This window comes from Stigmatopora argus, chromosome 8 (assembly GCF_051989625.1).
Source record: "Stigmatopora argus isolate UIUO_Sarg chromosome 8, RoL_Sarg_1.0, whole genome shotgun sequence".
NCBI classification, from domain to species: domain Eukaryota; kingdom Metazoa; phylum Chordata; class Actinopteri; order Syngnathiformes; family Syngnathidae; genus Stigmatopora; species Stigmatopora argus.
In genome coordinates this window covers 13,630,497-13,657,278 of record NC_135394.1, presented here as the reverse complement: position 1 = coordinate 13,657,278, position 26,782 = coordinate 13,630,497, and the positions used below count along the sequence as shown (strand labels likewise).

General features: G+C 40.5%; 3 protein-coding genes across 7 annotated transcripts in view; all 3 read left to right on the top strand.

Annotated features, from left to right (window-relative positions):
- farp2 (FERM, RhoGEF and pleckstrin domain protein 2) overlaps positions 1-10,462 on the top strand; it is a 29,708-nt gene extending 19,246 nt beyond the window's left edge. Inside the window, exons 15-27 of one of the 2 annotated variants that reach the window (XM_077607394.1) lie at positions 996-1,085; positions 1,180-1,313; positions 2,236-2,317; positions 2,386-2,623; positions 2,720-2,850; positions 4,313-4,381; positions 4,974-5,063; positions 5,278-5,360; positions 5,429-5,547; positions 6,973-7,106; positions 8,348-8,455; positions 8,541-8,692; positions 9,796-10,462. In XM_077607394.1, coding sequence (XP_077463520.1) covers positions 996-1,085; positions 1,180-1,313; positions 2,236-2,317; positions 2,386-2,623; positions 2,720-2,850; positions 4,313-4,381; positions 4,974-5,063; positions 5,278-5,360; positions 5,429-5,547; positions 6,973-7,106; positions 8,348-8,455; positions 8,541-8,692; positions 9,796-9,898 — 1,533 coding nt within the window. In that variant the 3' untranslated portion in view covers positions 9,899-10,462. Of the gene's footprint in view, positions 1-995; positions 1,086-1,179; positions 1,314-2,235; positions 2,318-2,385; positions 2,624-2,719; positions 2,851-4,312; positions 4,382-4,973; positions 5,064-5,277; positions 5,361-5,428; positions 5,548-6,536; positions 6,704-6,972; positions 7,107-8,347; positions 8,456-8,540; positions 8,693-9,795 lie in introns of both variants that reach the window. The other variant, XM_077607393.1, reaches the window with a different exon arrangement.
- A 374-nt stretch (positions 10,463-10,836) lies between these two features.
- Positions 10,837-14,625, top strand: boka (BCL2 family apoptosis regulator BOK a). Of its 3 annotated transcripts, XM_077607397.1 has the most exons (5): positions 10,837-10,899; positions 11,031-11,336; positions 12,396-12,524; positions 13,792-13,985; positions 14,133-14,625. In XM_077607397.1, exons 2-5 carry the CDS (start codon positions 11,126-11,128, stop codon positions 14,256-14,258), a joined length of 660 nt encoding a protein of 219 aa, XP_077463523.1. In that variant the 5' UTR covers positions 10,837-10,899; positions 11,031-11,125; the 3' UTR covers positions 14,259-14,625. The 3 variants fall into 3 exon arrangements, with proteins under 3 accessions (XP_077463523.1, XP_077463524.1, XP_077463522.1); XM_077607398.1 differs by having other exon boundaries at positions 10,860-11,336; positions 13,822-13,985; XM_077607396.1 differs by having other exon boundaries at positions 10,860-11,336.
- A 365-nt stretch (positions 14,626-14,990) lies between these two features.
- atg4b (autophagy related 4B, cysteine peptidase) lies at positions 14,991-24,293 on the top strand. 2 transcript variants are annotated; one of them, XM_077607868.1, is made up of 16 exons: positions 14,991-15,109; positions 15,881-15,982; positions 17,081-17,152; positions 17,221-17,319; positions 17,390-17,491; positions 17,549-17,621; positions 18,826-18,905; positions 18,973-19,151; positions 19,830-19,908; positions 19,986-20,131; positions 20,195-20,251; positions 20,725-20,818; positions 21,078-22,123; positions 22,237-22,291; positions 22,377-22,430; positions 23,666-24,291. In XM_077607868.1, the coding sequence occupies exons 1-13, from the start codon at positions 15,100-15,102 to the stop codon at positions 21,149-21,151; spliced, it is 1,167 nt and encodes a 388-aa protein (XP_077463994.1). In that variant the 5' UTR covers positions 14,991-15,099; the 3' UTR covers positions 21,152-22,123; positions 22,237-22,291; positions 22,377-22,430; positions 23,666-24,291. The 2 variants fall into 2 exon arrangements, with proteins under 2 accessions (XP_077463994.1, XP_077463996.1); XM_077607870.1 differs by lacking the exon at positions 14,991-15,109 and having other exon boundaries at positions 15,950-15,982; positions 17,192-17,319; positions 23,666-24,293.
- The last annotated feature ends 2,489 nt before the right edge of the window (positions 24,294-26,782 follow it).

Sequence of the window (26,782 nt, the reverse complement as noted above, 5' to 3'; positions counted from 1 at the left end):
AAACCGGTCCTTGGAGGGCCGCTGTGGGTGCAGGTTTTGGTTCCAACCAATGCAGCACAGATACTTCAATCAATGATATTTCTGCAGAAAACAAGAAGCACCTGACTGCAATTCCACTGATTGTACTTGTAGGACACCAGATTGGTGAAAAGGTGTCCTCTTTATAGGTTGGAATGAAAACCCTCACCCACTTTGTGGAATAGTTTGCCCACCCCTCATTTAATGTGAACTATGTTGCCTTTAGCATTGCTTCAAGGTAATTCATTAATTTATAATCAATCAGCCATATATAATGAACAATTAAATGCAATTTTGAGATGAGCTTAAATTAACAAAACCTATCAAGTATATACAAATGACTTGGACCTTCTGTTTTCATTTTGAAAACCAAATGTTTCCTTGTGTACACTTTGTTCACCCTTACAATTTCAAAATATACCTCCTTAAGGGCATTTTTTGAAATTCCACCGTACAGTCTTCCCTCGATTATTGCAATTCACTTCTTTGCGATTTTTTTTTTCCTGCTATTAATTATTTAAAAGCTATATATATATATATATATATATATATATATATATATATATATATATATATATATATATATATATATATATATATATATATATATATATATATATATATATATATATATATATATATATATATATATATATATATATATATATATATATATATATATATATATATATATATATATATATATATATTTAAACTTGATAAAAATGTAAAAATCCACGCTGAAACTCAAGCGGAAGCCCCTCTTGCTACTAGAACTCGGCACTGAAGGAAAATAAATAAATAAAAGGTAGTTATAATAGGGGTGACCCTACTTAGCGATTTTTAAATTATCGTGGCCATGTCTGGTCTACATTAACCGCGATCTCTGAGGGATTACTGTAGTATCTGTTCCAAAATCATGCGCCTTCCTACTGTAAAAAGAAAAAAATATATAAAAAGTTATTTTTGCTCCTCAGAGGTATCCCGCTGACAAGGCCTACTTCATTGCCAAAGAGATTTTGACTACGGAGAGAACCTACCTGAAGGATTTGGAAGTCATCACTGTAGTAAGTTTTAATTTTCTTTTTTTTTTACTAATAATTACTGCTCAAAAATGGTGGCAAACATCATCTTTGATATTATCCTTCTGCTACCCTGTAGTGGTTCCGCAGCGCAGTGATTAAGGAGAACGCCATGCCCGACGGTTTAATGACGCTGCTCTTCTCCAACATCGATCCCATTTACGAGTTCCACCGCGGTTTCCTCAAAGAGCTGGACCAGCGGCTCGCTCTCTGGTGGGTGCCAGAATCCTTTCGCTTATGCGCATTGAATCCATTTAAATCGGGAGGGTCGCCAGGTGTTAAATTTTATTCATAGTATTTTTAGGCAGCCAACTTGTAGAAAGAGCTTGGTGGATTTGCCTAGTCCTCTTTTAAAAAAAAAAGTTCTTACATTTTTTCACGTTTAAAAAAAAAAAACATTCTTATTGTATATTTTTGTATGGAAACTGCTTTGTGTATTTTTTTCCTTTTTAAAAATATTTTTTGGTATTTTTAAAAAATGTATTAGTTTATTTTTTGTTTTGTATGAATGAGATTTAGTTTATTTATTTTTTTCCAAATTATTTTTATTCAGTTTTATCTCTTTTTTTTTGGACAACCAACTTTTTTGGGGAAAAGTGCAAAGTGGTTAGAATAAAAAAACAATTAAAAAAATATTTTTGGGGTATTTTTAAAACATTTATTTTTGTTTATTTTTTTTTGTTTTGAATGAGATTGAGTTTATTTATTTATATTTTTTCAAAATTATTTTTATTCAATTTTATCTGTTTTTTTCTTTTGGGCAACCAACTTGTGGAAAAAAAAGTGCAAAGTGGTTAGAATTTAAAAAATAATAATAAAGAAAAGAAAAAATATTTTTTGGTATTTAAAAAAAACAATTTAATTTTTTGTTTTGTATGAGATTTAGTTTATTATTTTTATCTATTTTTTTTCTTTTTGGCAACCAACTTGTGAAGAAAAAAAGTGCAAAGTAGCTAGAATTTTAAAAAAAAAATAAAGAAAAAAAATTTTTTTAAAGGAAAAAATACATTTTTACATATTTTTGCCTTCACTAAGGGAGTAGCTAGAAATTATTTAAGCTCAAATTTGATTGGACGTTTGTCTCTGTTAATACCACACATGAGATACCCACATTTGCTTTTATTATACCCTGCAGGGAGGGTCGCTCTAACGCACACGTCAAAGGCGACTACCAGAGGATCGGCGATGTGATGCTGAAGAACATGTCCGCTCTCAAGGTGAGACTCCACCATTTTCCTCAACCGAGCGGGCCAAGTGTAATTCTGCCTTCAATCATTCCCACCAGGGCTTCACCAGCTACTTGCAGAAGCACGACGAGGTGTTGACAGAGCTGGAAAAGGCCAGCAAGCGCCTGAAGAAGCTGGAGACGGTTTACAAGGAGTTTGAGCTCCAGAAGGTGTGCTACCTGCCACTCAACACCTTCCTCCTCAAGCCCATCCAGCGCCTCATGCACTACAAGCTCATCCTGGAACGTCTGTGCAAGCACTACGGCTCCGCGCACCGCCATCACACCGACTGCAAAGGTGAACGCACACACGCAAACGAAAAAAACAAAGTGACGGACGTCCGCTCTCTCGGTGTCAGTCAATTTAGCCGTTTGTCATCTCGTGTGTGTGCAGAAGCGCTAAAGGAGGTGGCGGAGATCGCGGCACAACTTCAGAGCAGCCTCATCCGCCTGGAGAACTTCCAGAAGCTTACTGAGCTGCAGCGAGACCTCATCGGGATCGACAATTTGACGACACCTGGCCGGGTGAGTTGGGGATTCAAGTCTCGTCTTAAAGGATCTAAAATATGCCTGGGCGATTGTTATGGTCGTGATTAGTTTGGCAACAATTATCTTTTTTTTTTGGGGTTCCGATGTAGATTCCCACACTTAGCCGTGTGGTATCGGCAAATACAGAAAATCTATTTTTTTTTATACAAAATGTAGAGTTATAGCTTAAATCTTATAAGATTTTGTCTGCGTATATACCATATTTTCACGACTATACAGCGCATCGTATTTTTAGCCGCAGTGTCAATAACGAGTGCTATTTCTGTATTTTACACACACAAAGGACGCAACGTTTTTATAGACGCAGCCAGGCATGGCAAAACATACACCAGCTTAAACATACACGCTACATCCACACGCTAAAAACACGTTTTTAAAAAGGCAACGGAAGCAAAACTGAGTCCGGCTGTACTTTATTTCGCCATTTTACAATGTACTCGCCTCATCATCACCCACAAATCCATCAAAGTCCTCATTTTCTGTGTCCGAAGTTTTATACGTTCGTCCAGGCAGCCACAATCCATTCGCAAATAGTAGCTAGCATAACTAGCCCGGCGCTCCCTGCCACCCTTCGTAAAGCTGTGTTGATGTCGATGTATACAGGCCACAATCCATTCGCAAATAGTAGCTAGCCCGGCGCTGCCTGCCACCCTTCGTAAAGCTGTGTTGATGTCGATGTATACAGGCCACAATCCATTGGGTGTATTGATAAAAGAACTATATATCCCAGCAGTCACTGCGCAGTACTTTTTCTACAGGGAAAATAGTAGTCGGGGGCTGCTTGCCGTAGTTGTGAGAGCTGTAGAGGATGGTGTACCCTATCCACTGATTTATTTGATTTTATCGTGATAACAATTTTAGTATTGGTCCATATATAAAGCGCACTGGATAATAAAAAAATTAAGACTTATAGTCGTGAAAATACGGTATATTAATATGCAATTTATTCAGTCATCCATTTTTCGTACCACTTATTCTAACAAGGGCCGTGGGGGGTGCTGGAGGCTATCTCAACCAACTGTGGGCACCAGGCCGGGGGCCAGCCAATCACAGATAGAGATTTGAGAGTCCATTGTAGTAATAATGCCCCTCCATAAAAAAAAAAAAAAAACTTTTATACACCGAATTCAAGTATTAGTATTTCACATCAGATTAGGTTTCAAATCGGAGTAGAATCCAATAGAATAAAAATACAGAATTGGAAAAAATGCGTGAAGGGAGGGAAGCTACTTTCAAGTGGAATTTCTAAAAGTGGCGGATTGCACGCCAAACCAAATGTGGAGATTGTTTGAGTTAGATTTATTTGATAGTGGACAGGACATATTAATGAACATTTATATTCATGGTAATGAACTTAAATATGTAAGATTGTAGCCCATGGCTAATTTCCATCTTTAGCCCCCTTAGTCCATTGTTTACTCCGTTTTTCTCTTTTAAGGAGTTTATTCGGGAGGGATGCCTCTACAAGCTGACCAAGAAGGGCCTGCAGCAAAGAATGTTCTTCCTGGTAAGGAGAAATGTTTATTTACTCAGTCATCATAAACCTTGAATTCTTCATAAACTAACAGCTTAGCATTTTTGTCTCTGTTTTTGCTAGCTTTACTGTGTAAGCTACTGTAAAAAGTGGTTATCGTTGCCACCTTTTAACTCATCAGCTCAGTTCAAATGGATTGGATGCTTATCACCCTCAATGGCACTGATACTTTGTGTATTTTCCGCACTATAAGGCGCAGCTAAAAAACTTCAGGTCTCTCAAAAGCCGTGCGCCTTACAATCTGATGCGTCCTGTATATAAATGTGGGTCAATATTGGTTAATCAATGTATGAAATCCTTTAGCACAACTCTTAACCACTATTACTACAGCTCCATCTAGTGGTTGTATAACACAATCCCCTAATACTACATTTTATAATCTGGTCTGCCTTTATAAGAAACAAATTTTAGGATAAGCCATTAATTGAAGGTGTGCCTTTATAGTGGGGTAAATACGGTAATCATTCTCCTTTCCAAAACCGATGAATATCTGGATACTATTTGTGGAAAGCACATATAACAGCCTTTACTCTTTATCCTTTGCGTTGTTTCCTTCATCCATCAGTTCTCCGACATGCTCCTCTATACCAGCAAAGGCGTCACGGCGACCAATCAGTTCAAAGTGCACGGCCAGCTCCCCCTCCATGGCATGATTGTGAGTATCGCGTGCACGAGGAAGGTTGAAGTGCAGATTTTTATGCATGTTTCCACTTTTACTCGCTGGCCGCAGCTCATAATTTTGGACGCTCCGGTAAGTCTGACGAGCTGGAGGTCAGCTCATTTGGACACCCGATGAACAATTTTGTCCTCTTTTTCCCAGACAGCAATTTTGCATCATTGAAAATCGATTTTTTTTGTGGTCTTTATAGGTGGAAGAGAGCGAAAAAGAGTGGGCGGTCCCTCACTGTTTCACCATCTACTCTGCACACAGAACCATCGTCGTGGCGGCTAGGTCGGCGCCGCCCCTTCCCGTCCGTCCGTGACGCCGCTTCCGTTTTGTCATGTTTTGTCTTCACGCAGCTCCAAAGTGGAGATGAGCAAGTGGATCGAGGATCTCAACATGGCCATAGACTTGGCCAAGAAGTCTCAGGAGAAGTCCAGCATCTTCCTGGACAGCAGTCTCTCCGACCACTCCAATCGTAAGAGAGCAATTAATTGAGTCACGTAACCTGTGACACCTGGACACTTAATTAAGAACACCTGCATGGCCAATAGCGAATAAATTATGCTTTCCAATTGGTTGGAGACGGGTGGATTGTTGTAGTTTTGCCCAAATGTCTTCACCCCCTTATGTTTTAATGTTCATAAATTACGTATGCTGATGATATTCCTCATGCAGCAGGACCCAAAATAGTGTAGACAAGTAGTAATCATGCTTGGACTCGCAATGGCGCTGTTTCCCAGCTCAGGTCCAATAACCGTATTTTCACGACTATACGGCGCATCATATTTTTAGCCGCAATGTCAATAACGTGTGCTATTTCTGTATTTTAAACACAAAGGACGCACCGTTTTTATAGACGCAGCCAGGCATGGGGGCTGCTTGCCGTAGTTGTGAGAGCTGTTGAGGATGGTGTACCCTATCGACTGATTAACTTTATTTTATCGTGATAACAATTTTAGTATTGGTCCATATATCAAGCGCACTGGATTATAAAGCGCACTGTCTATTTTGGAGAAAATTTAAGACTTATGTGTGCCTTATAGTCGTGAAAATACGGTAATTATTTTTTTTTTTTACTGGATCAAATCTTACTGTCATACAATCTACCAATAGTACCTTTAGCGATCAACTGGTAGCTCACAATCAACGTGTTGAGCACCCCTGGTTTAGGATCATCTAGTGGCTGTTCCACATCATTAGATTGAAAAAAACAGCACTTCAGAGTATGTAACCTTAAAAAATAAAAAAAATAAAAATTGCCAAAGAAGAAATTTATCTTCATGTTTTGGCAATTTATAAGGTCATATCAGTCAGCACACGTGCCACACTCACATCAGAGTTGGGTCATACCATGCAGGTGTACCAAATGAAGTGTCTGGTGTGCTAGCAACCCTCCTTTTAGCTGACTTCCCTCCCGAAATCCTTCCCTGATCCCAACGTTCCACCCCTCCCGCCCATTCTCAGGCTCTTCGGACGAGGTTTCTCTCGAGCAGGAGTCAGAGGACGAAATGAACTCGTCTCGCACGTCTCTGGACAAGCAGGCGCACCACCACCGCGCCAACACCACCATGCACGTGTGCTGGCACCGCAACACCAGCGTGTCCATGTCGGACCACAGTTTGGCTGTGGAGGTACTGCCGTCGGATTACGACTGCCTGGCACATGCTTCTTTTCCACGCTTAACAATATTCTAACATTTTTGTGACACGTGGGAGCTTTCAGTGTTTTTTTATTCCCCCATGTGACCTAAACCTGTCCTCTTCCTATCCCACGTAGCTTTCCAACTCTTCCTTACTTTTCCCTTATAACACACTAACACTATTTCTCTTGGGTGTATCCAACTAATACTTGTTCTTCCTCTTTATTCCTGTCCTCCCCCCCCCCCGCCTGTTGCGTTCAGTCTCTCCTTCCGCGTCACCCGAGCTGCCTCCTCGGTACCTTCTGGGTCAGGGCCAGAGACCGAACACCATCACACACGTTTGCTGGTACCGCAACCAGAACCTGTCACTAACCGATTACCTGCGCATGAACCAGGTACAGCCCTTAGAGCAGTGTTTCCCAACCCTTTTTGAGCTGCGGCACACTTTTTGCATTGAAAAAAAAACTCAGGGGACACCACCATGTGAAAATATTTTCATTTAAAACCATGTCGCCTATATTAACAATAGTCATTCTCATCAAAGTTTTATCAGCAGGAATCACATAAACCTCCACAATTATTCCAAAATGTAATTTTTCACACTGACCTGATGTCAAAGTTGACCATGAAGAACTTCCAGTTCAAGTGATGCAAAAATAAGCATAATTTTATGACTTTTCTCCAAATATTACTTAAATCTCCTAATACGTATTACGCAACAAAAAATGAATGTTGTGCTCACCCAGACTTCATGTCGCCAAAAGTTGATGCCTTAAAAACCAAAATAACTTCCAGTTCATGTTAGAGAAAAATAAGAAAATTTGAATCTTGTAATATTATAATCTATAATTTAACGTTGATCATATTTTGATTTCGACCTTGTAATAGTTCAATTTTAATCGTTATTCATATTAATTTTTTCTCTCTGAATATTACATTGTATGACTTCTTGCAATTTGGTTGGAAAACACTGCCTTAGAGTAGATTAGGGATGTCAAAGGTGCGGCCCGTGGGCCGGAAGTGGTCCTTAATTTACCGTATTTTCTCGCATATAAGCCGTATTTGTAACTCAAAAAAATGATGACTGAATCAAGGGTACGTGCAACTTATATATGCACAAGACTTGCTATATTCTTTTTCACCAGTAGATGTGGGCAAAGTAACATTTACTATTTGTTGGGTATTTTCTGTTTTGCAGTAAGAAAACAACCATTAGTGGATGAATTAATTTCTTATCATATTGACCCTCATAATGTGCTTTTGATTTATACAGTATCTCAGAAATACCACATGCGATGATTTTTCTTAGAATTTTCCCTTCAAAGTAAGACATTTGTACTCCCTATTAAAACCATGAAAATGGAGGTGAAAATTGTGAATCAGGGGACGGCTTATACGTGAGAAATTGTAAAATTGAACCATTTTAAGGGTGCGGTATACGTTGGGGCGGGTGAATACGGTAACTTAAATGAACTTACGATACACACACTTTAATGGGTGTAACTTTGTTGAGCTATAACTGAGGCAGAGGGCTTAATGTTTTCTACTGCTGTATCATTGGCTGTTGCATCCATGCAATACTTTTCCATAATGTGTAGCTGAAATTTTTATACGCACGCTGTGAATTGATCCGCAGAACCAATTGTCGGGGTACCTCCTGAGGAAGTTTAAGAACAGCAACGGATGGCAAAAACTCTGGGTCGTTTTCACCAACTTCTGCCTGTTCTTCTATAAGACCCACCAGGTCGGTACACACACACCATGATTGTTTTTTTTTTTTTGTGCTGAAATATTTCAGGCTTTGAGAATATTTTGTTGACTGTCCACAGGATGACTTCCCACTGGCAAGCCTGCCCCTGCTGGGCTACAAAGTGAGCACGCCGGAGGAGGCGGACGCCATCCACAAGGATTACGTCTTCAAGCTGCAGTTTAAGTCGCACGTCTACTTCTTCCGGGCCGAAAGCGAATACACCTTTGAAAGGTCAGTAAAAATTCAAACTTGATATAAATTAAAAAAAAAACTGGATAATTAGCGCGTCAGCATCATGGTAATGAGATCGAGGGTCCAATCCCAGGTTCGGACCTTTTTGCATGGGATGTGCATGTTCTTGTGGGTTTTCTTCGGGTACTCCGGTTTCCTCCCGCATCCTAAAAACATGCATGGCAGGCTGTTTGAACCCTCAAAATTGCCCCAAACGTGGATGGTTGCTTGTCTCCTTGTGCCATGCGCTTGGCTTCTCACCAATTCAGGATGCCCCCCACTTGCTCCAGCACCCCCCGTGACCCTTGTGAGGATAAGCAGTATGGAAAATAAATGAAAAAAATAAAAACAAAGAATATTCATGGATATCTGCTTTTTTACATAAACAAAATAAAATATGTATATTTAAAAATATTTTTACAAGATATTCCCTCAAATAAACATTGCTTTAGATCTATAAAAACGGACTATTTAGGGCTTTTGATCCAGTTCTTTTAATCCAATAAAAAAAAAAAAATCTAAATATTAGATCTAAAATGGTCCGGCCCACATGAAATGCAGTTGACGCTAATGCAGCCCGCAAACCAACCCAAGTTTGACCGTGTGCGGTCGTTTGGTCTCCGGTCTTTTGGTCGCCCGGACCCAAACAACGGGCAACCAAAAGACCGGCGACAAAACAAGGTAAAACAACACGGTCTACGCATCAATAAAAGCCAACAATGGCCCTGAGCAGTTTCACTGAGCCTGAGTTTGTATGTACATGCGTTGTCCCTTTTAAGAAGCTACGTCCGTCAGGGTCTTAACAAGTTCTCCAACAAAAAACAATAAAAGTCCGGGAAATTTGGAGCTTTTCTTTAGCCTAATAATTACTAGGGCATTAAGTATGACTAAATAGTAATTCACAGTTTGTATTTAGGGAATTTGAGCAACGATTTAAATGGTAATTATCACTTACCTTCCGGGCGACCAAAAGATCGGCGACCAAACGACCGAGTACCAAGTTTGATACCCCTGAGTTAAAGAATTGAAAGTCAGTGAAAAACGAGCGGCTTTTATTATGAAAAATACGGTAACTCTTCTCTATTGTGGTTTTGTGCTCTCAGGTGGATGGAAGTGATCAAGAGCGCCGCCACCGCCACCGGTCGCGTCAACCTGCTGGTCCCCTCCCAAGCCGGAGTCCCCCCGGCCGAGATTAACATCAAATGACGTGGACCGGTCGGTCGGCTTCCGCCCCTCCCTCCGTTAACCACCTTAACATTGATTTCCCTGGGAGGCGTTTTCAAGTTTTAAAGGACCAATTTAGCGACAAGGATGGAGCAGGTCTTAAAGTGGGAGGAGCTGAGAAACGACTACGGCCAAGAAGGTTCCCGAAGGTGCAAATGAGAAGCTTGAACGCGTCGGTATTGGGTCGACAGTGACGGCGACGGACACACGAACATTTGTTCGAACGGATCCGACGTCTATCGGCGTCCGTGGACGTGATCGTTCTAGCCGTCTATTTATTGTTTAGTGCGTGTGCGTACGTGCTGTGTGTGGGGGGAGCTCTGTGATTTAGACTACCCCTTTGATTCCTTTTTAAATTGCCGTCAAATAATTAAAAAAATCATTTCAGACTAAAACTGTATTATTATGATTTTTTTTCTTCTTCAAATCGGAGATATTGTGTTTTCAGCTATAGTTGTTTATTTATTTGACATTGATTTGGTTTTTAACGGTACTGAACTATATTTCACTTTCATATTGAATAAAGAATATTACATTTTAATGAGATGTAAGTGTCCAATCAGCACTAATCATTTTATTTTCTAGTGTTGGGTTTTGTTTCACTTTTTGAAAACATTTTAATTTACAAATGTCGTGAAAATTAGACTGTTACAAAAGAATAGATAAAATACAACCAAGAAGTACTTTTGTCCAAACCTTTAAAGTTTACTTTTATAGTAATAACAATCTCTTTTTTCATGTCTTCATTCTTTTCACTTTTTTTAACTTGATTTTCTAATGTCAATTTTAAAGCTACTGCGATTCACAAATAAATGAAACACCTGAAAAATGAATTTTATTCTGGAAAAAAAGATTCTCAAACAAATCTCCACTGCAATCGACGTTCAAATCCTAATAGTACTCGCTTTGTTTTGAAATCCCAAGCCACTACTTCCTGCCTCGATCCAGACTTTTAAAAAGTGTCCTTACAAGGAAACTACCAAGTACGACAACTTTTCTTTTCTCCCCTCTTGGTCCATATTCGTGACGAAAAGCAAACTTAGACATTTGCATGACATTTCATAACAAAAAAAACCACACCGTCACCTCGTAAATTGTCGCCACAATCCCCCAGGAAGAAGCGGAAGGTGAGCGGAGTCCGCGCGCTGCCGTGGCCGCCTGGCAGGCACACGGAGGCGGCTTCGCTTGGGGCGGCTCTCCCCGGGAGACATGGAGATGTTACGCCGTTCTTCCGTGTTCGCCGCCGAGGTGTTCGAGCGCTCGCCCACCGACAAGGAGTTGGTGTCCCAAGCCAAAGCGCTCTGCCGGGACTACATCCAATCCAGGTTGGGTCGCGCTGGCATCGGCTGGTCCAAGCCCGACCAACTCGCCTCTTGGTGGGGGACGCAAAGCGACGTGTCGGCGGTGCTCTTGTGGTTGGGTGAGCATCTTCCGAGTACTGAACTTTTTTTAAAAATATATATATTTTGCATCGAATATTACACGTCATAATGACTAAATACTTTTTTTTATTATTCTTTTTAAGATAATTAATTTCTTTTGGAATCATGTTATTCCTAAACAACCCAATGCAAGAAAACCCTAAAAAAACTGATGTAACACTAATACTTTGAAAAATGACAAGAAAATTCGCTTTGAAAACTAGGTAAATTATGGAGAATACAATCAAATTGAAAACTAGCATGAAAAATCCAAAATTGTTATTATCTTGACATCACGTGAAGTGATATTGAACAGCGACCAGTCCTTTGTTTATGCACTGACAGTGAATGATGACCAGTCATTTTCAAATTGTGTCCTCATATTTATTAACATGACCATTTTTTTCTATAAGTGTCCTGACTTTGACTGGAACTGTTCTATGTGCCCTGCAATTGACTGAACTGGACCTCTGCGATTAATCGGCGATCATTTCATTAATTATATTGATAGTCGATTAATAGTTAAGAGACACAGTTGAAGTAAAATAATCCAAATCATTTTTTTAGCCTGTTAATAGTAAGTATTTTATTTTGGATTTTTTTTTTTACCGCAGATTTTTCTGATTTTCTTTAAAAATACCAAAATGAATATTGTCTTGTTTTAAAATTTGTTTTAATGTATATCTAATATATAGTCATTTACAAAGATTAGGAAGGAAAAGTATTTTTTTTTAGTAAAAACATTTATGGATAAAAAAAGTAATTAATTAGGAGGGGGAGAAGAGGATTATGATTATCAAAAAAAATATTAATGGCTGCCTAATAGAGCTGTCAAAATGACTGAAATAATCAACAACTCATGCACAAAATATGATTACTGAAGCATGCAGATTTTTTCCCCTTTTTCATAATGGTAATGTTCTGGCTTTACCATAGATGTAGTGTATTATTTTCCAATGTTAACTTCTATATAGTTTATATTTCCATTGGATTGAATCTATTGACAAATGGCTTTATTTCGCTTTAAGTCCTTTATGGTGTCATGTTTGCATTTTTAGGGGACGAGTTGGAGTATCTTCGCCCCAGCGTTTATCGCAACGTTGCGCGACAGCTCAACATCACGGTGGCCTCGGAAAGCGTGGTGACGGACGCCTTCCTGGCCGTGGCCGCCGACATCTTTTCCACAGGTGAGCCCACCACTTGGTTACTCATTCATTCACTTTTGCGCTTAAACCAGCGTGTGGTTGGCTGGGATAGGCTCCAGTACCCCCCGCGACCCTTGTGTGGATAAGTGGTACGGAAAATGAATGTATTTGAGTGCGATAGAAGTAAAAAAATTGACTTCAAGTGAAGATAAAAGTCAACTTTTTTTTCCATTCTAAAGTCTTAGTCTTGAAAATCTGCAGTCTTCCCGTAAAAATAAGCCGAGAAAAGTGGCGTCACCCTGGATTTAACCACGGACGAGTCAAGAGTGTTTATGGGAAGTGAAATTCAGGATGTCTAAACATCGCAGAGAGGCTTTTACAACAGACATTCACTCTGCTCTTTTTTCAGTTGGTTTGCCCATTCCATTCCAACAGAACATTTAACCTCGCTCATCCATCTGAGGAAAAAAAGCAGATAAAGGCACTTTGTTCTGCCCCAGAAACTTCTGCCAGTTCTGGCATCACAAGCGCCCCGGAACTCAGCCAAGGCTCCGCTGTGAGCAGAAATAATAGAAGATCTCCCTTGTTTCAGGGAAAGCTACTTCCTGCTTTATTGAAACTGATGTAAGATGAGAGGAATGCATTACTTTTCATTCCAGGGCAGCCGACAATCGTTCTAGCATGACTAAAACAGAAAGAATGAAGAAAGTATGATTCTTCAAGCTAATACTGAAGCCATTTTATATATTTTCACGACTATAAGGCGCACATAAAAGTCTTAAATGTTCTCCAAAATAGACAGGGCACCTTATAATCCAGTGCGCTTTATATATGGACAATACTAAAATTGTTATTACGATAAAATAAAATAAATCAGTCGATAGGGTACACCGACTACTATTTTCCCGTAGACAAAGTACTGCGCAGTGACTGCTGGGATATGTAGTTCTTTTGTCAATACACCCAATGGATTGTGGCCTGTATACATCAACATCAACACAGCTTTACGAAGCATGGAAAGCAGCGTTGGAAAAGTTACGCTAGCTGCTAGCTACTATTTGCGAATGGATTGTGGCCTGTATACATCGATACATAGATACATGTTTTGCCATGCCTGGCTGCGTCTATAAAAACGGTGCGTCCTTTGTGTGTGTAAAATACAGAAATAGCACTCGTTATTGACACTGCGGCTAAAAATACGATGCACCGTATAGTCGTGAAAATACGGTAGCTTTTTACTCTGTTTTTAGCTATTAGACAGGATAACCCTCCAAATGAAACCATATTTAGACCATGTTCTCAATTTCAGGGTGTCAAAATTCCACGTGTGTTTGCCCAGGTGTGACTTGGGGTAAGGTGGTGTCTTTGTACGCGGTTGCCGGTTCCCTTGCCGTGGACTGCGTTCGCCACGGCCACCCTGCCATGGTCCATACCATCGTGGACTGCATGGGGGAGTTTGTCCGCAAAAGTCTGTCCACGTGGCTGAAACGCAGAGGAGGATGGGTACGTTTCACTTTGGAATTTGGACTTTTATGTTGCGTTTATAAGAGGCAGGGTCTGAAAACAGTTTCAAAGTGTGGCCATCCCGATTAATCCCGATATCATCCTTAGCGTGAACTATAAAGTGTTGCTTTTATTGTTGTTGTTTAGGTGGACCTGACGAAATGTGTGGTGAGCACGGAGGTTGGTTTGCGTTCCCATTGGTTGGTGTTGTCTCTGTGTACCTTTGGACACTACGTCAAGGCTGGGGTGCTTTACCTCCTCAGGGACAAGTGAAGGATTGAATTTTCAATCACGTACAGTCAAAAGAGTCCACCGTAGACAATATAGTATGTGTAATAGAATTTAGATAGATGTCCTTTTTCCGATGTCTATCCTCGCCAATGACACTGAAACATGATGAATCACTGCACTTTCTGCACCTTTTTATTTCGTCTACATGAATCATTACAGTGTTTTGTTTTATTTTTCAAGCGTTTCCTGGTACTGCCATTTGTTGTTTGGTAAGGATGAAAAAAAAAAGTAGTCTTCCTTTCCTACGTTGTTGTAGATTTGATAGAAAGATGAGCACTTTTCACTTTTTTTACTGTAGTAACAGGAATATTTGTCAAATAAGTTGTTAATAAATTATAAATTCCTGACATCTTTTTATCGTATGAGTTTCTTTCAGGAGGCGGTTGTAGCCTTACATTAACATACCTTCATGACCAATACGTGTCTATGTTGCCTGCACCAATATGGCGGTGCTAAAAAAGTTTAAAGCGACGACTACGAGGGGTAATATGTTTATACAATAAGATATGATTTAGCCCTGGTAAAAAATAAAATTGGTACATGATTAATTAGTAAGTATGAAACATATTTTTGAGACTTTTAGATGTAGGAAATAATTTTTGATTCCAGCGACAGCGCCGTCCTGCGTTGGACGGCGTTGTCCAGCCGTCCCACGTCAACAGTTTTTGATTGGTCATTGCTGCCCTTGAATCTAATTCTATTGGCTACTCACGCTACAGTCCCGCCTTCCTCCCAACTTCCGCACGAATCCTCTCTCTCTATTGGTCGAGGTGGGCCCGAGTGGTCCGAGAACAACAAAACAAGTCTAGCATTGCTCGTCGGGATGGACGCAGGTAAGGCGAGATTTTTTAGCAACAATCTTGACAAATGGTGTCAAAATAATACAACAACAGCTAAGTCTAACCGACAAAAGTTTACTCCAGTGAACCTTAGTTTTGGATTACGAACTTACTTTGGGAGCGAAAATACTCCCGAGCATCGTTGGGGTTAGCCTTGCTAAAATGATGACCAAAGCTAACTGCTAATTTGCGCTAGCGTCCTATTTGGTTTGATTTTGGTTTTTCCTTTTGAATTAAGGTATAATCTTGTATTGTGTTTCGTATCCGTATTCACATTGTACATGTCAAAACGTAACAAATCGTTCCTGCTTGAATTGATCATGGTAATATTTGAGTGTTTGCTCAGTCATCATTACTAAAAGCTAATTGACAACTCTCAAATGGTAGAAAATAAAGGTGACAAATATATTTACTTGATAAATGACGGGTGCTGCTAATTAGTAACGGCAAGGCAATTTATTTGTGTAGCATAATTTAATTCAAATTGCTTTATATCGCATTAAAATCAGTAAGAGAAACAGAAACGCAAAAAAGATTCATAAAAGTGACATTACAGAACAACAGTTAAAAACTAAAATATCTTTAAAAAAGAAATAGAAATAAAACCAATACGTGGATGAAAAGGAAAAGTCAAATTACTTGGAATTTGAACAATGTGGACAGTCCATATTGTCGACCATTTTATATCATCATAATTACCCTGCTAGCTAATAAACAATTGGATGATCATATAAATTAAGATTATGTTTCAATGTTATGTTTCAGCGACTTTAACGTACGACACGCTTCGTTTCGGCGAGTTTGAGGATTTCCCCGAAACCTCGGACCCTGTTTGGATCTTGGGAAGAGAATATAGCGCACTCACAGGTAAGTGCCAGATTGGAACTACCGTACTCTCCGCACTATGAGGCGCACCTTCAATGAATGGCCTATCTTAAAATTAGTTTCATACATAAGGCGGATCGGATCAAAAAATAGAATTATTCTGGTGACGCTTTGTCATTCGGAAAATATGTTATAAATTGCACTTTTTTCATAATTAAGCTCAGGTGCGGTATGTCTTTTATTTATGTTTTCCACTCAGATCGCCAACAGCTTGTTTTTTAGGCTATAGCTATAAAAACAAGGTGCTTATTTTGTCTGTTGTTCCCTATTTTTCTATTATTTTTAGGTATAATCTTCCCGTGTACCATATTTTCTCGACTATAAGGGGCACATAAAAGTCTTAAATTTTCTCCAAAATAGACAGGGCTCCTTATAATCCAGTGCGCTTTATATATGGACCAATACTAAAATTGTTATCACGATAAAATAAAATAAATCAGTAAATAGGACAACTACGGCAAGCAGCCCCCGACTCTACTATTTTCCCGTAGAAAAAGTACTGCACAGTGACTGCTGGGATATATAGTTCTTTTGTCAATACACCCAGTATGACGGCAACACACTAATTTGGTTCCATTGCCCTTTTAAAAACGTGTTTGTAGCGTGTGGGTGTAACGTGCATTTGGTGCATGTAGCACCAAATTAGTGTGTTTGCCGTCATCCTGGGTGTATTGACAAAAGAACTATATATCCCAGCAGTCACTGCGCACTGGAAATAGAGTATGGGGCTGCTTCCCGTAGCCAGCGCTATTGCGGTTCGATATTCATCCATATATTATATATACATATATATATATATGCCATGCCTGGCTGCGCCTATAAAAACGGTGCGTCCTTTGTGTGTTTAAAATACAGAAATAGCACTTGTTACTGACATTGCGGCTAAAAATACGATGCGCTATATAGTCGTGAAAATACGGTACTCTTACTTGCGTAACATTATGTATTTATATTTTTTTCTCGTTTCATTTAGTATTTTTTTGGCTAGTGCGACTTATACTCAAGTGCGTCTTATCGTGCGAAAAATACGGGACGGAAATAATAATTAACCGTACGTTCCAATTTATTGTTTCCTGACAGAGAAAGATGACATCCTGTCAGACGTGACCTCGCGGCTTTGGTTCACGTACAGAAAAAACTTCCCACCCATAGGTGAGCGCCGAGTGGGCGTCCAAGCATTTTTCCACAAAGTTTGAGCATCCGTGGACATCCGTCCTCAGGCGGGACGGGGCCCACGTCGGACACGGGTTGGGGCTGCATGCTGCGGTGCGGGCAGATGATCCTGGGCGAGGCGCTCATGTGCCGACACTTGGGCCGAGGTAGCGTACGGTGGCGCGCCGGACGGCGTTTAAGCGTACGTGACTCCCCACGTGTGATGGTCGCTTGCAGACTGGCGATGGTCGTTGGAAGAAAAGCAGAGAGAAGAGTACGCTAGCATTCTCAACGCCTTCATCGATAAGAAGGACAGTTACTATTCCATACATCAGATCGGTGAGTGACGCCGGCTCGCGCCCGCTCTGGTTCGTCGGCTCATTCTCCGTCCCGCAGCCCAAATGGGAGTCGGCGAGGGCAAACCTATTGGCCAGTGGTACGGACCAAACACGGTGGCGCAAGTTCTCAAGTAAGTCGCTTTTTGACTATGGCAATGTCGTCCATTTTATATCGTGACAGATTGCCACGGTATGTAGTGTTTAAATAAGGTACCATATTTTCTCGCATATATGCCCTATTTGTCGCTCAAAAAATGATGACTGAATGCAGAGTACGGTTATTATGGGCACAAATTAGACTTAACTTGCACGAAACTGCAAGGTGACCAAGACGCCATAATGCAAGGCAATGCGGCCGTTACGCTCATTTGCTTCAAAATAGAGAAAAGATAAACAGATAAAACGCTTAACAAAATATGTTTATATATGGACGTCTATGAATGAAACTCAAGAAGAAAAAAGATTTATTTTATTTTATCGTGATAACAATTTTAGTATTGGTCCATATATAAAGCGCACTGGATTATAAGACACCCTGTCTATTTTGGAGAAAATTTAAGACTTTTATGTGCGCCTTAATCGTGAAAATAGGGTATTTTTTTTTTTTACTGGATCAAATCGGAAATTTCGTTGTCACAGTAGCAAGAGGGTGAGCATGCAGAAATAGGAAAGGCATTTTAGACATAAATAGATAGGTAATAAGTAAGGTAATAAATAAATACATGAATAAATAAATAAGCGTGTTGCTGATATATATATATACATACACATACGTGTACATACATATATATACATACACATACATATATATATAAGCGCATATATACATACATACAAGGCAATGCGGCCGTTACGCTCATTTGCTTCAAAATAGAGAAAAGATAAACAGATAAAACGCTTAACAAAATATATTTATATATTGACGTCTATGAATGAAACCCGAGAAGAAGAAAAAACGTATCTTGCATAAAACGTGGAGAAAAAAACTCACTCACAGGGAAGTAGAGAGGTGACACCTTGAATTGTTTGCCAGCCAATCACAGGGCACGATGAGATGAACAACCCATCACGCTCACCATCCTACCTAGCGGCCGTTTAGAGCGTTCAACCAGCCTAGCATGCATGTTTTGGGAATGTGGAGTACCCAGAGAAAACCCACACGGGCCTGGGTGGGGGGAACATTCAAAGTCCAGACAGTGAGAACCCAGCTGGGATCAAATCTTTGACCTCAGAACCTTGAGGCAAACGCGCTAACCACTCGCAGCGTTCTGCTAAACCCGAAACGATTCTGATTAAAAAGCCATTTGGCGACCGTTCCTCGTCGTCTTTGCCCAGGAAGCTGGTGGTGTTTGACACGTGGAGCAAGTTGGTGGTGCACGTGGCCATGGACAACACGGTGGTCATCGAGGAGATCAGTGAGTCGGCGCAGATCGCTCGCGCCAAGACGACGGCGAGAGCCGTGACCGTCGGCGTCCGCCGCAGAACGTCTGTGCATGCCGTGGCTGGACGCGTGCGGAGACGACGGCGACGTCAACGGCTGCGCCGAGGGCGCCTGCGCGCTGGCCGAGGAGGACCCCGAACTCTGGCGACCGCTCGTCCTGCTCATCCCGCTGCGCCTGGGACTCAGCGACATCAACGACGCCTACATTCAAACCCTCAAGGTGACGTTCGCGCGTTTATTTTTTTTTTAAACATACGTATTTTGAAGTATGAACTTATTGACCGCCATTGGTGGCGATAGACGTTCAGTCCACTTGGACTGGGAGAGCAGCGAACATTCGATCGCTAGCAGTTGACGCCGCGTGTCCAAAAGTATTGGGACACCTCAAGGATGGCCAAACTATGTTGGGTGGGAACCTTTTGTAAACTGTTCATATTTTCAAACGTTATTATTTGAGAGGGATCCTCAAAATTGAATAGAAAACATACATGAAAGTGTGCCTTTTATTAGTCATTTCATGGCTTTTAAAGGACAAAAAAGTCTCTGACAACATTTTCACGCTGAATCCATGAGGATCAATGAGAGGTAGAATTAAAAAAAGTTACGATTAAAGCCGCGCTAGACACAATGCTCCTATTGGTGCATTTGGGACTCCATATTTTAGCTCCTCACAGGTTAGCGTAGAGCCATATTCACCCATCAAAAGAGCCATGTGTGGCTCCTGAGCCACTGAAACAGTGTGTCCAAAAGTATACATGGACAGTGAAGTTTGCAAAAGTATCCGGACAGCTCCAGGAAAGGGCCTCTGGCTCCAGGCAAATGTTTTGACTTGCTTTTTCTGTGTCGCAGTACTTGAGTCCAAATTTGTAAAGTGTATTGTCACGCTACCACCACACAGCAATGCTTCATGCTGCCTCAGTCGTTGGGTGTCATCGGCGGGAAACCCAACAGCGCTCACTTCTTCATCGGCTACGTGGGTACGTCCGTCCCTCCACATCGCGCTCCCGTCCGACGTCCAGATGGGTTGCTTGATTGAATCCCTGGCGCGTGGCAGGCGAGGAGCTGATCTACTTGGACCCGCACACCACGCAGCCGGCCGTGGAAGCCCGCGACGACGGGGGGGTCCCCGACGACACCTACCACTGCCAGCACCCGCCCTGCCGCATGCACATCTGCGAACTGGACCCGTCCATCGCCGCCGTAAGGAAACGTCTTCCCGGTATGGTGCCGCGTCCACCCGATAACGCGGCTCGTGTCCTTCAGGGTTTCTTCTGCAGAACCGAGGACGACTTTGACGACTGGTGCGCCCGCATAAGGAGGGTGAGGAATTTTTTTTTTTTCTTCCCTCCCTCCGGATTTGCGTTTAGGACAAAAATCCAGAGCTTTCGTGGCATATTACGCCAGTTTTTATTTAAACTACTACCTAAGCATTTTGTATCAAAACTACCTAAAAAAAGTTTTTTTCAGCGATTTACCGTATTTTCACGACTATTTGGCGCATCGTATTTTACGCCGCAGTGTCAGTAACGAGTGCTATTTCTGTATTTTAGACACAGCGAATTATTCGATCGAAATTTTCGTCGTACCACGAGCTGATCGTATGTCGAGGTACCACTGTATTGAAAAAAGGAAACGATTTGAAAAGCATTCGGTAATATGGACGGTTGTTTTTGTAGGCCTCGCTGGTGTTTGCCATTAGGAAAAAGGCTCATAAAATCAGAAAATTCTCTATTGATGATTTTTGACTTTTTTCAGCTCTGAAAATGACTCATTTTGTGTGTGCGTTTGTTTAGTTATCGTGCAACAGGGGAGGTTTGCCCATGTTCGAACTGGCGGACAGTCAGCCGTCGCACATGGTCAGCGTGGACGCCCTCAACCTCACTCCTGGTAAAAAAAAAAAACTCACTTTTTGCCAATCTTGTCAAAAAAACCATTTTCTTCTTTGTTGTTATTGCCATAGTCACTGTTGTGTAAAACATATTCTTCACATGAAGTTGTTTATTCAGATTTCTGTAGTTGAATTCTTTTTCCCTTACAAGCATGAAATGAACAATCATCATCAAGTCATCACCTAACATTTAACCAGTTGAAATGTTTTGGATGTGAATGTCATGTTTTCCAACTCTTCCTTCCCTTCTGTTTTCAGAGTTCTCCGATTCCGACCGCTTAGAACGCTTCTTCGACTCCGAGGACGAAGAATTCGAGATCCTTTCCTTGTGAGGACCATTGCTGCCATCCCATACGGTTCATCGCCTCCACAAACAAACCAAAAAAAAAAAACAAGAACATTAGACTCCGATCCGGGTCGGGCACGCCGACCCCGAAAAAGCGAGACGCCAGCGGTCTGCCTGTGCGTCCCCGCCCTCCAAACGTGTTCCTGTGGGAGTCTTAACCGCAAAACTAACGTTTGTAAGGAGATCAGAACGGTGCCTTGCCTTCCCCTGCTCTGCTGTTCGCTCGGAATCCGTCCCCTAACCCGCTTTGACGCCACGTGGGCGCTGTGTAAAAAGCATCCATGGCCACCAGATTATTTATTTACTCACCTCCCCCCCATAGGCAAAAGGAGCAAGGCCTGCCATGCGACTAAAAAGAACAAGAAACTTCTGACGTGGTCCCAAAGGGCCAATGAGTGTAAGTTTGCAAACAAGTGGACTTTTTGTATGTCTCCCTCTAGCGGTTCATCCCGAAATGTCCACCTCCCCATCCTTAACATTTTGGGACAGACGAGAGGGAAATGAGAAATAAACTCTAACTAATATGATTTCACACACAAAAAAAGTGTCAAGTCACTCAAGTGTTTGCAAAGCGTACGAGGAGTTAACGTCAATGTTGGAAGAAATGCGAGTATATTGAGCCAAAAAAAGGGAATCAAAGCTCGTGTTCATTTTTCAGGTAAATATCAAAAACTAAAGTAGCCAGAATGGTCAAGTGTTAGAATTTTATTCATTTGTCTTCCATACCGCCTATCCTTGTAAGGGTCGCGGGGGTTGCTGGAGCTTAATCCAGCTGTCGTTGGGCGAAAGGCAGACTGGTCGCCAGTCAGTCAGTCGTAGGGCTTTCAGAGAGACGGACGACCATCTACATCTACAAATGACCAAGTCATCAGTAAGCCGTCCACAAGCTTGATTCCGATCAAGAAAACAGACTGGATAGTGGCTGTCAAAGACTGGAGTTGACCATCTCTGATGAATGGTAAGGCTTTTTCTTCCAAAAAAAATGACCATATATAGTATTTTTTTTAGGTGCCCATGTATAGTATGGCTTCTTTTCTTCAAAACAAGTCTAATTGTAAGCTTTTTGTGCAGGTTATTAAAGTCTCAAATTGGAGGATGTGGGATTCGATCCGCTGCCTCTTGCATGGTAAGTGGATGTCTTACCTTGTGAGCTAAGTTCCCACCCATCTCCCTACTATGTCAAATGTTGACTGACTACATTTCCGCTTCAGCTGTAAAGTGACAAGTTGGAGGATGTGAGATTCGATACGACTACCTTTCGCATGGTAAGCGAACGTATTACCTGTTGAGCTAAAAACGACATAGGTACCTATGTCGTTTTTTCTAAAAAACGACATAGGTACCTATGTCGTTTTCTATTTAAAAAAAAGACTTATGTTCCTATGTCCTTTTTTCAAAAAAAAAACGACATAGATACCTATGTCTTTTTTTCCCCAAAAAAACGACATAGATACCCATGTCTTTTTTCCCCCCAAAAAACGACATAGATACCTATGTCTTTTTCCCCCCAAAAAACGACATAGATACCTATGTCTTTTTTTCCCCAAAAAAACGACATAGATACCTATGTCATTTTTTCCCCAAAAAAACGACATAGATACCTATGTCTTTTTTCCCCCCAAAACGACATACCTATGTCTTTTTTTCCAAAAAAACCCGACATAGATACCCATGTCTTTTTTCCAAAAAAAACCCGACATAGATACCCATGTCTTTTTTCCAAAAAAAACCTGACATAGATACCTGTCTTTTTTCCCCCAAAAACCCGACATAGATACCTATTTCTTTTTCCCCCCAAAAAAACAGACATAGATACCTATGTCTTTTTTCCCCCCAAAAAACAGACATAGATACCTATGTCTTTTTTTCCCCCCAAAAACCCGACATAGATACCTATGTCTTTTTTCCCCCAAAAAACCCGACATAGATACCTATGTCTTTTTTCCCCCCAAAAAACCCGACATGGATACCTATTTATTTTTCCCCCAAAAAACCCGACCGTAGATACCTATGTCTTTTTTCCCCCCCAAAAAAACGACATAGATACCTATGTCTTTTTTTCCAAAAAAACGACATAGGTATCTATGTCGTTTTTTTCAACAACAAAAAACGACATAGGTACGACATGTCGTTTTTTTGGGGGGGGGAAGACATAGGAACATAAGAGTTTTTTAAATAGAAAACGACATAGGTACCTTTGTCGTTTTTGGGGGAAAAAACGACATAGGAACATAAGTATTTTTTAAAATAGAAAACGACATAGGTACCTATGTCGTTTTCTATTTTAAAAAAGACTTATGTTCCTATGTCTTTTTCCCCCCCAAAAACGACATAGGTCCTGCGGTCCTCGCAGATGAGCCGCCGTCGGTCAATTTCTATTTAAAAATAAGACTTATGTTCCTATGTCTTTTTTCCCCAAAAAACCTATGTCGTTTTCTATTTAAAAAAGACTTATGTTATGTTCCTATGTCTTTTTTTCCATGTCGTTTTTCTCTTGAAGAGGACTGCAGAGAAGGTTGGTGTCGTTTTCAAGCAATTTACTAGGATAGGGACACCTGGAGGCCGATTGGCGGTAATACTACGGCACGTGGATCGGCAAAACCTAGCTGAGCGGTCCTCGCAGATGAGTCGCCGTCGGTTGGCCATAACATGGACAGCAGGAACCGTTCTTTTTGCGGCAACGACGACGTGTGAAAGCTTCCCATCGTTTTGCCCATATATGTATGTGATCATTACGCTTGAGACTGGATTTGCTAAAGCTTAGTGTGACGGGCTAAATCAGGCAAACTATTGTGCACTAAAAGTGCAGTGGCTGCGGGGCTGCTAAAGTGGAGACTTTTCCACAACTCTGGTATGTCACCAGTGCAATCAGTGGATTGCCGTCAGGTGCTCCTCGTAGCCCAACCCCCGTTGCTTCAACTCTGTGTCTGTGCGGATATCTTGGAACAAAATGCTGGCCCAACCCACAGCGGCCCTTGAGGACCCCTGTTGTAGACTAACCAAGCCAGTCCAAGTCTTTTTCTGGACCGTTTGAAAACGTTGGCCATCAAAACGCAGACTTTTGACCATTTTGACTCATTTAAGAGCACCTTTGTTGAATGATATTTCACCCATTTCATGATACGCAGCTGTGTATGATGACAATAAAGCATACCTGTCAACCTCTGCCGATAACTGCCCTTATAAATGATTATGATTCCCCTTACAAACCCCCAAAAAACCTTACAAACCCGTACGAGTCGTAGGGTGTTTGTAAGGTTTTTTGGGGGTTTGTAAGGGGAATCATAATCATTTATAAGGGCAGTTATCGGCAGAGGTTGACAGGTATGATAAAGACTTTTGATTTGATATAAAGGCGTAGCATCCCATAAGACTAGGCTTTCATTTCAAACTATTCCACAAAATATAGGTTTTCATAAAGAGGAAAGCTTTCCACAATACTAGTGTCCTACATGTGCAATCAGTGGATTGGCGTCAGGTGCTTGTCGTAGCCCAACCCCCGTCGCTTCAAGTTTGTCAGTCAGCTCAGTCGATGCTGGATTTCTTGAGGAAAAAGCTGCCACCACCCAGAGTGGCCCAACCCCCGTCCATTCAACTTCTGGATGGCTTGGATTACAAGGGTGTCAAACTCGGGTTGGTTTGCGGGCCGCAATAACATCAACTCAATTTCATGTGGGCCGGACCATTTTAGATTTTTTTTTAAATTGGATCAAAACCCCTAAATATTCATTTTTTTATAGATATAAAACTGTTTATTTGAACTTTTTTTTTCTTAGTAAGGGAAAACATCTAATAATCATTTGTTTTTCATTTCAAATGGAACCTTTTTTTAATTATATTCAATATTTAAGTGGAAATATTTTTTATATATTTATTTTTAGATTTTACAAAATGCTTTTGACCTAAAAACACCAACAGAAAAAAATGGATAAAAAATTGCAATCATTGATTTAAAAAGGGTAAAATCAGGAAATATAACATACATCTATAATCTTCATTTGGATTTGATCCTAAAACAGAAAGTTGGCACTCATGATTTACTTACTCGGGCCGCACAAAATGATGCGGCGGGCCAGATTTGGCCCCTGGGCCGCCACTTTGACACCTGTGGCTTGGAAAACAAAAAGCTGCCTGGTGTAAACTGTCAAAGCCAGTCCAAGACTTTTTCTGGACCCATTGAAAATGTTGGCCATCAAAGTGCAGACTTTTTAACCATTTTGACTCATTTAAGAGCACCTTTGTTGAATGATATTTCACCCATTTCATTATACGCAGCAGTGTATTATGACAATAAAGGCTTTTGATTTGATATAAAGGCATAGCATCCCATTAGACTAGGCTTTCATTTCAAACTATTCCACTAAATATAGGTTTTCATAGAGAGGAAAGCTTTCCACAATACTAGTGTGCCACAAGTGCAATCAGTGGATTGCCGTCAGGTGCTTCTCTTGCCCAACCCCCATTGGTTCTACAAACCCTTTGCCCACCCCGGAGCTAAATGGTGACAGTGGGTACTGCACCCTTGAAAACTATACCCTCAGTCAGTCATTTCATACAGTAAATGTGATTGCATGATTTGAAAAAAGCAAAAAAAACAACAATCCGTCTCAAAAAATGGCAAATGAAAAAGCACTACTACCGTACACTTTTCGTACCAGTATAGCAGGACTAAAGGATTATCCCCAGACTTAAACCCAGCTGGGGAAAAAAATATCATGGAACATTTCAGGATGAATACTAAATCCAAATCTAACGGACAGATATGATATCCAGAAGGGAAAAAAAGAACGGAAAAGAAAAGATGGATGCATTTAGAGTGACCTCTTACAAAAAAAAAACAATGGCCTCCGCCAAGGACCTTTACCTGACAGATCTCCAATCCATACATATTGCGGACATACGGTTAAATAAATGGTCAGGGAAAAATGTATGATGACGCAGAAATTATTTTTTTGCCTTGACGGAGACACTGACGGCGATTGATCACAGAGCAGAGGTTTTTTTTTGACGCCATTTGATTTAGTAAAAAACAATAAAAGTGAGTCACACAAAGATGAGTCTTATATGCATCCCTTTTTTGTTTTTTTTAATGATATCCTTACTAAACAACTTTAAAAATGTTTCAAAGAAGAAGAAAAAAGCCTTACTATACAGTGTGCTTGTTTTTTGGGAGTTTCCACTGTTTGTAAATCCAGCTGGCATATATACAAAGTATATATGTAGTATTGTAACACTTTAATTGACCCGATATCAATCATGTATTTTGGATAAAAAGAAAACATCTCATGAAATATATGTACTTAAACATGTTTAATATATGTACTTAAACATGTTTTTGAATGTTAAAATTAAGACGTCGTATTGTAACACTTTAATTGACCCCAAATCAATCATGTATTTTGGATAAAAAGAAAACATTTCATGAAATATATGTACTTAAACATGTTTAGTATATGTACTTAAACATGTTTTTGAATGTTAAAATTAAGATGTCGTATTGTAACACTTTAATTGACCCCAAATCAATCATGTATTTTGGATAAAAAGAAAACATCTCATGAAATATATGTACTTAAACATGTTTAGTATATGTACTTAAACTTGTTTTTGAATGTTA

Bases quoted from the DNA above. Each gene is read 5' to 3' on its own strand.
- atg4b (XM_077607868.1), top strand. The intron at 17,153-17,220 runs GTGAGCGCCGAG...ATCCGTCCTCAG, and splicing joins AAAAAACTTCCCACCCATAG to GCGGGACGGGGCCCACGTCG. The intron at 20,252-20,724 runs GTGAGGAATTTT...GCGTTTGTTTAG, and splicing joins GGTGCGCCCGCATAAGGAGG to TTATCGTGCAACAGGGGAGG.
- boka (XM_077607397.1), top strand. From the start codon at position 11,126: ATGGAGATGTTACGCCGTTCTTCCGTGTTCGCCGCCGAGGTGTTCGAG. The intron at 11,337-12,395 runs GTGAGCATCTTC...TTGCATTTTTAG, and splicing joins GGCGGTGCTCTTGTGGTTGG to GGGACGAGTTGGAGTATCTT. The intron at 12,525-13,791 runs GTGAGCCCACCA...TCTCAATTTCAG, and splicing joins CGCCGACATCTTTTCCACAG to GGTGTCAAAATTCCACGTGT.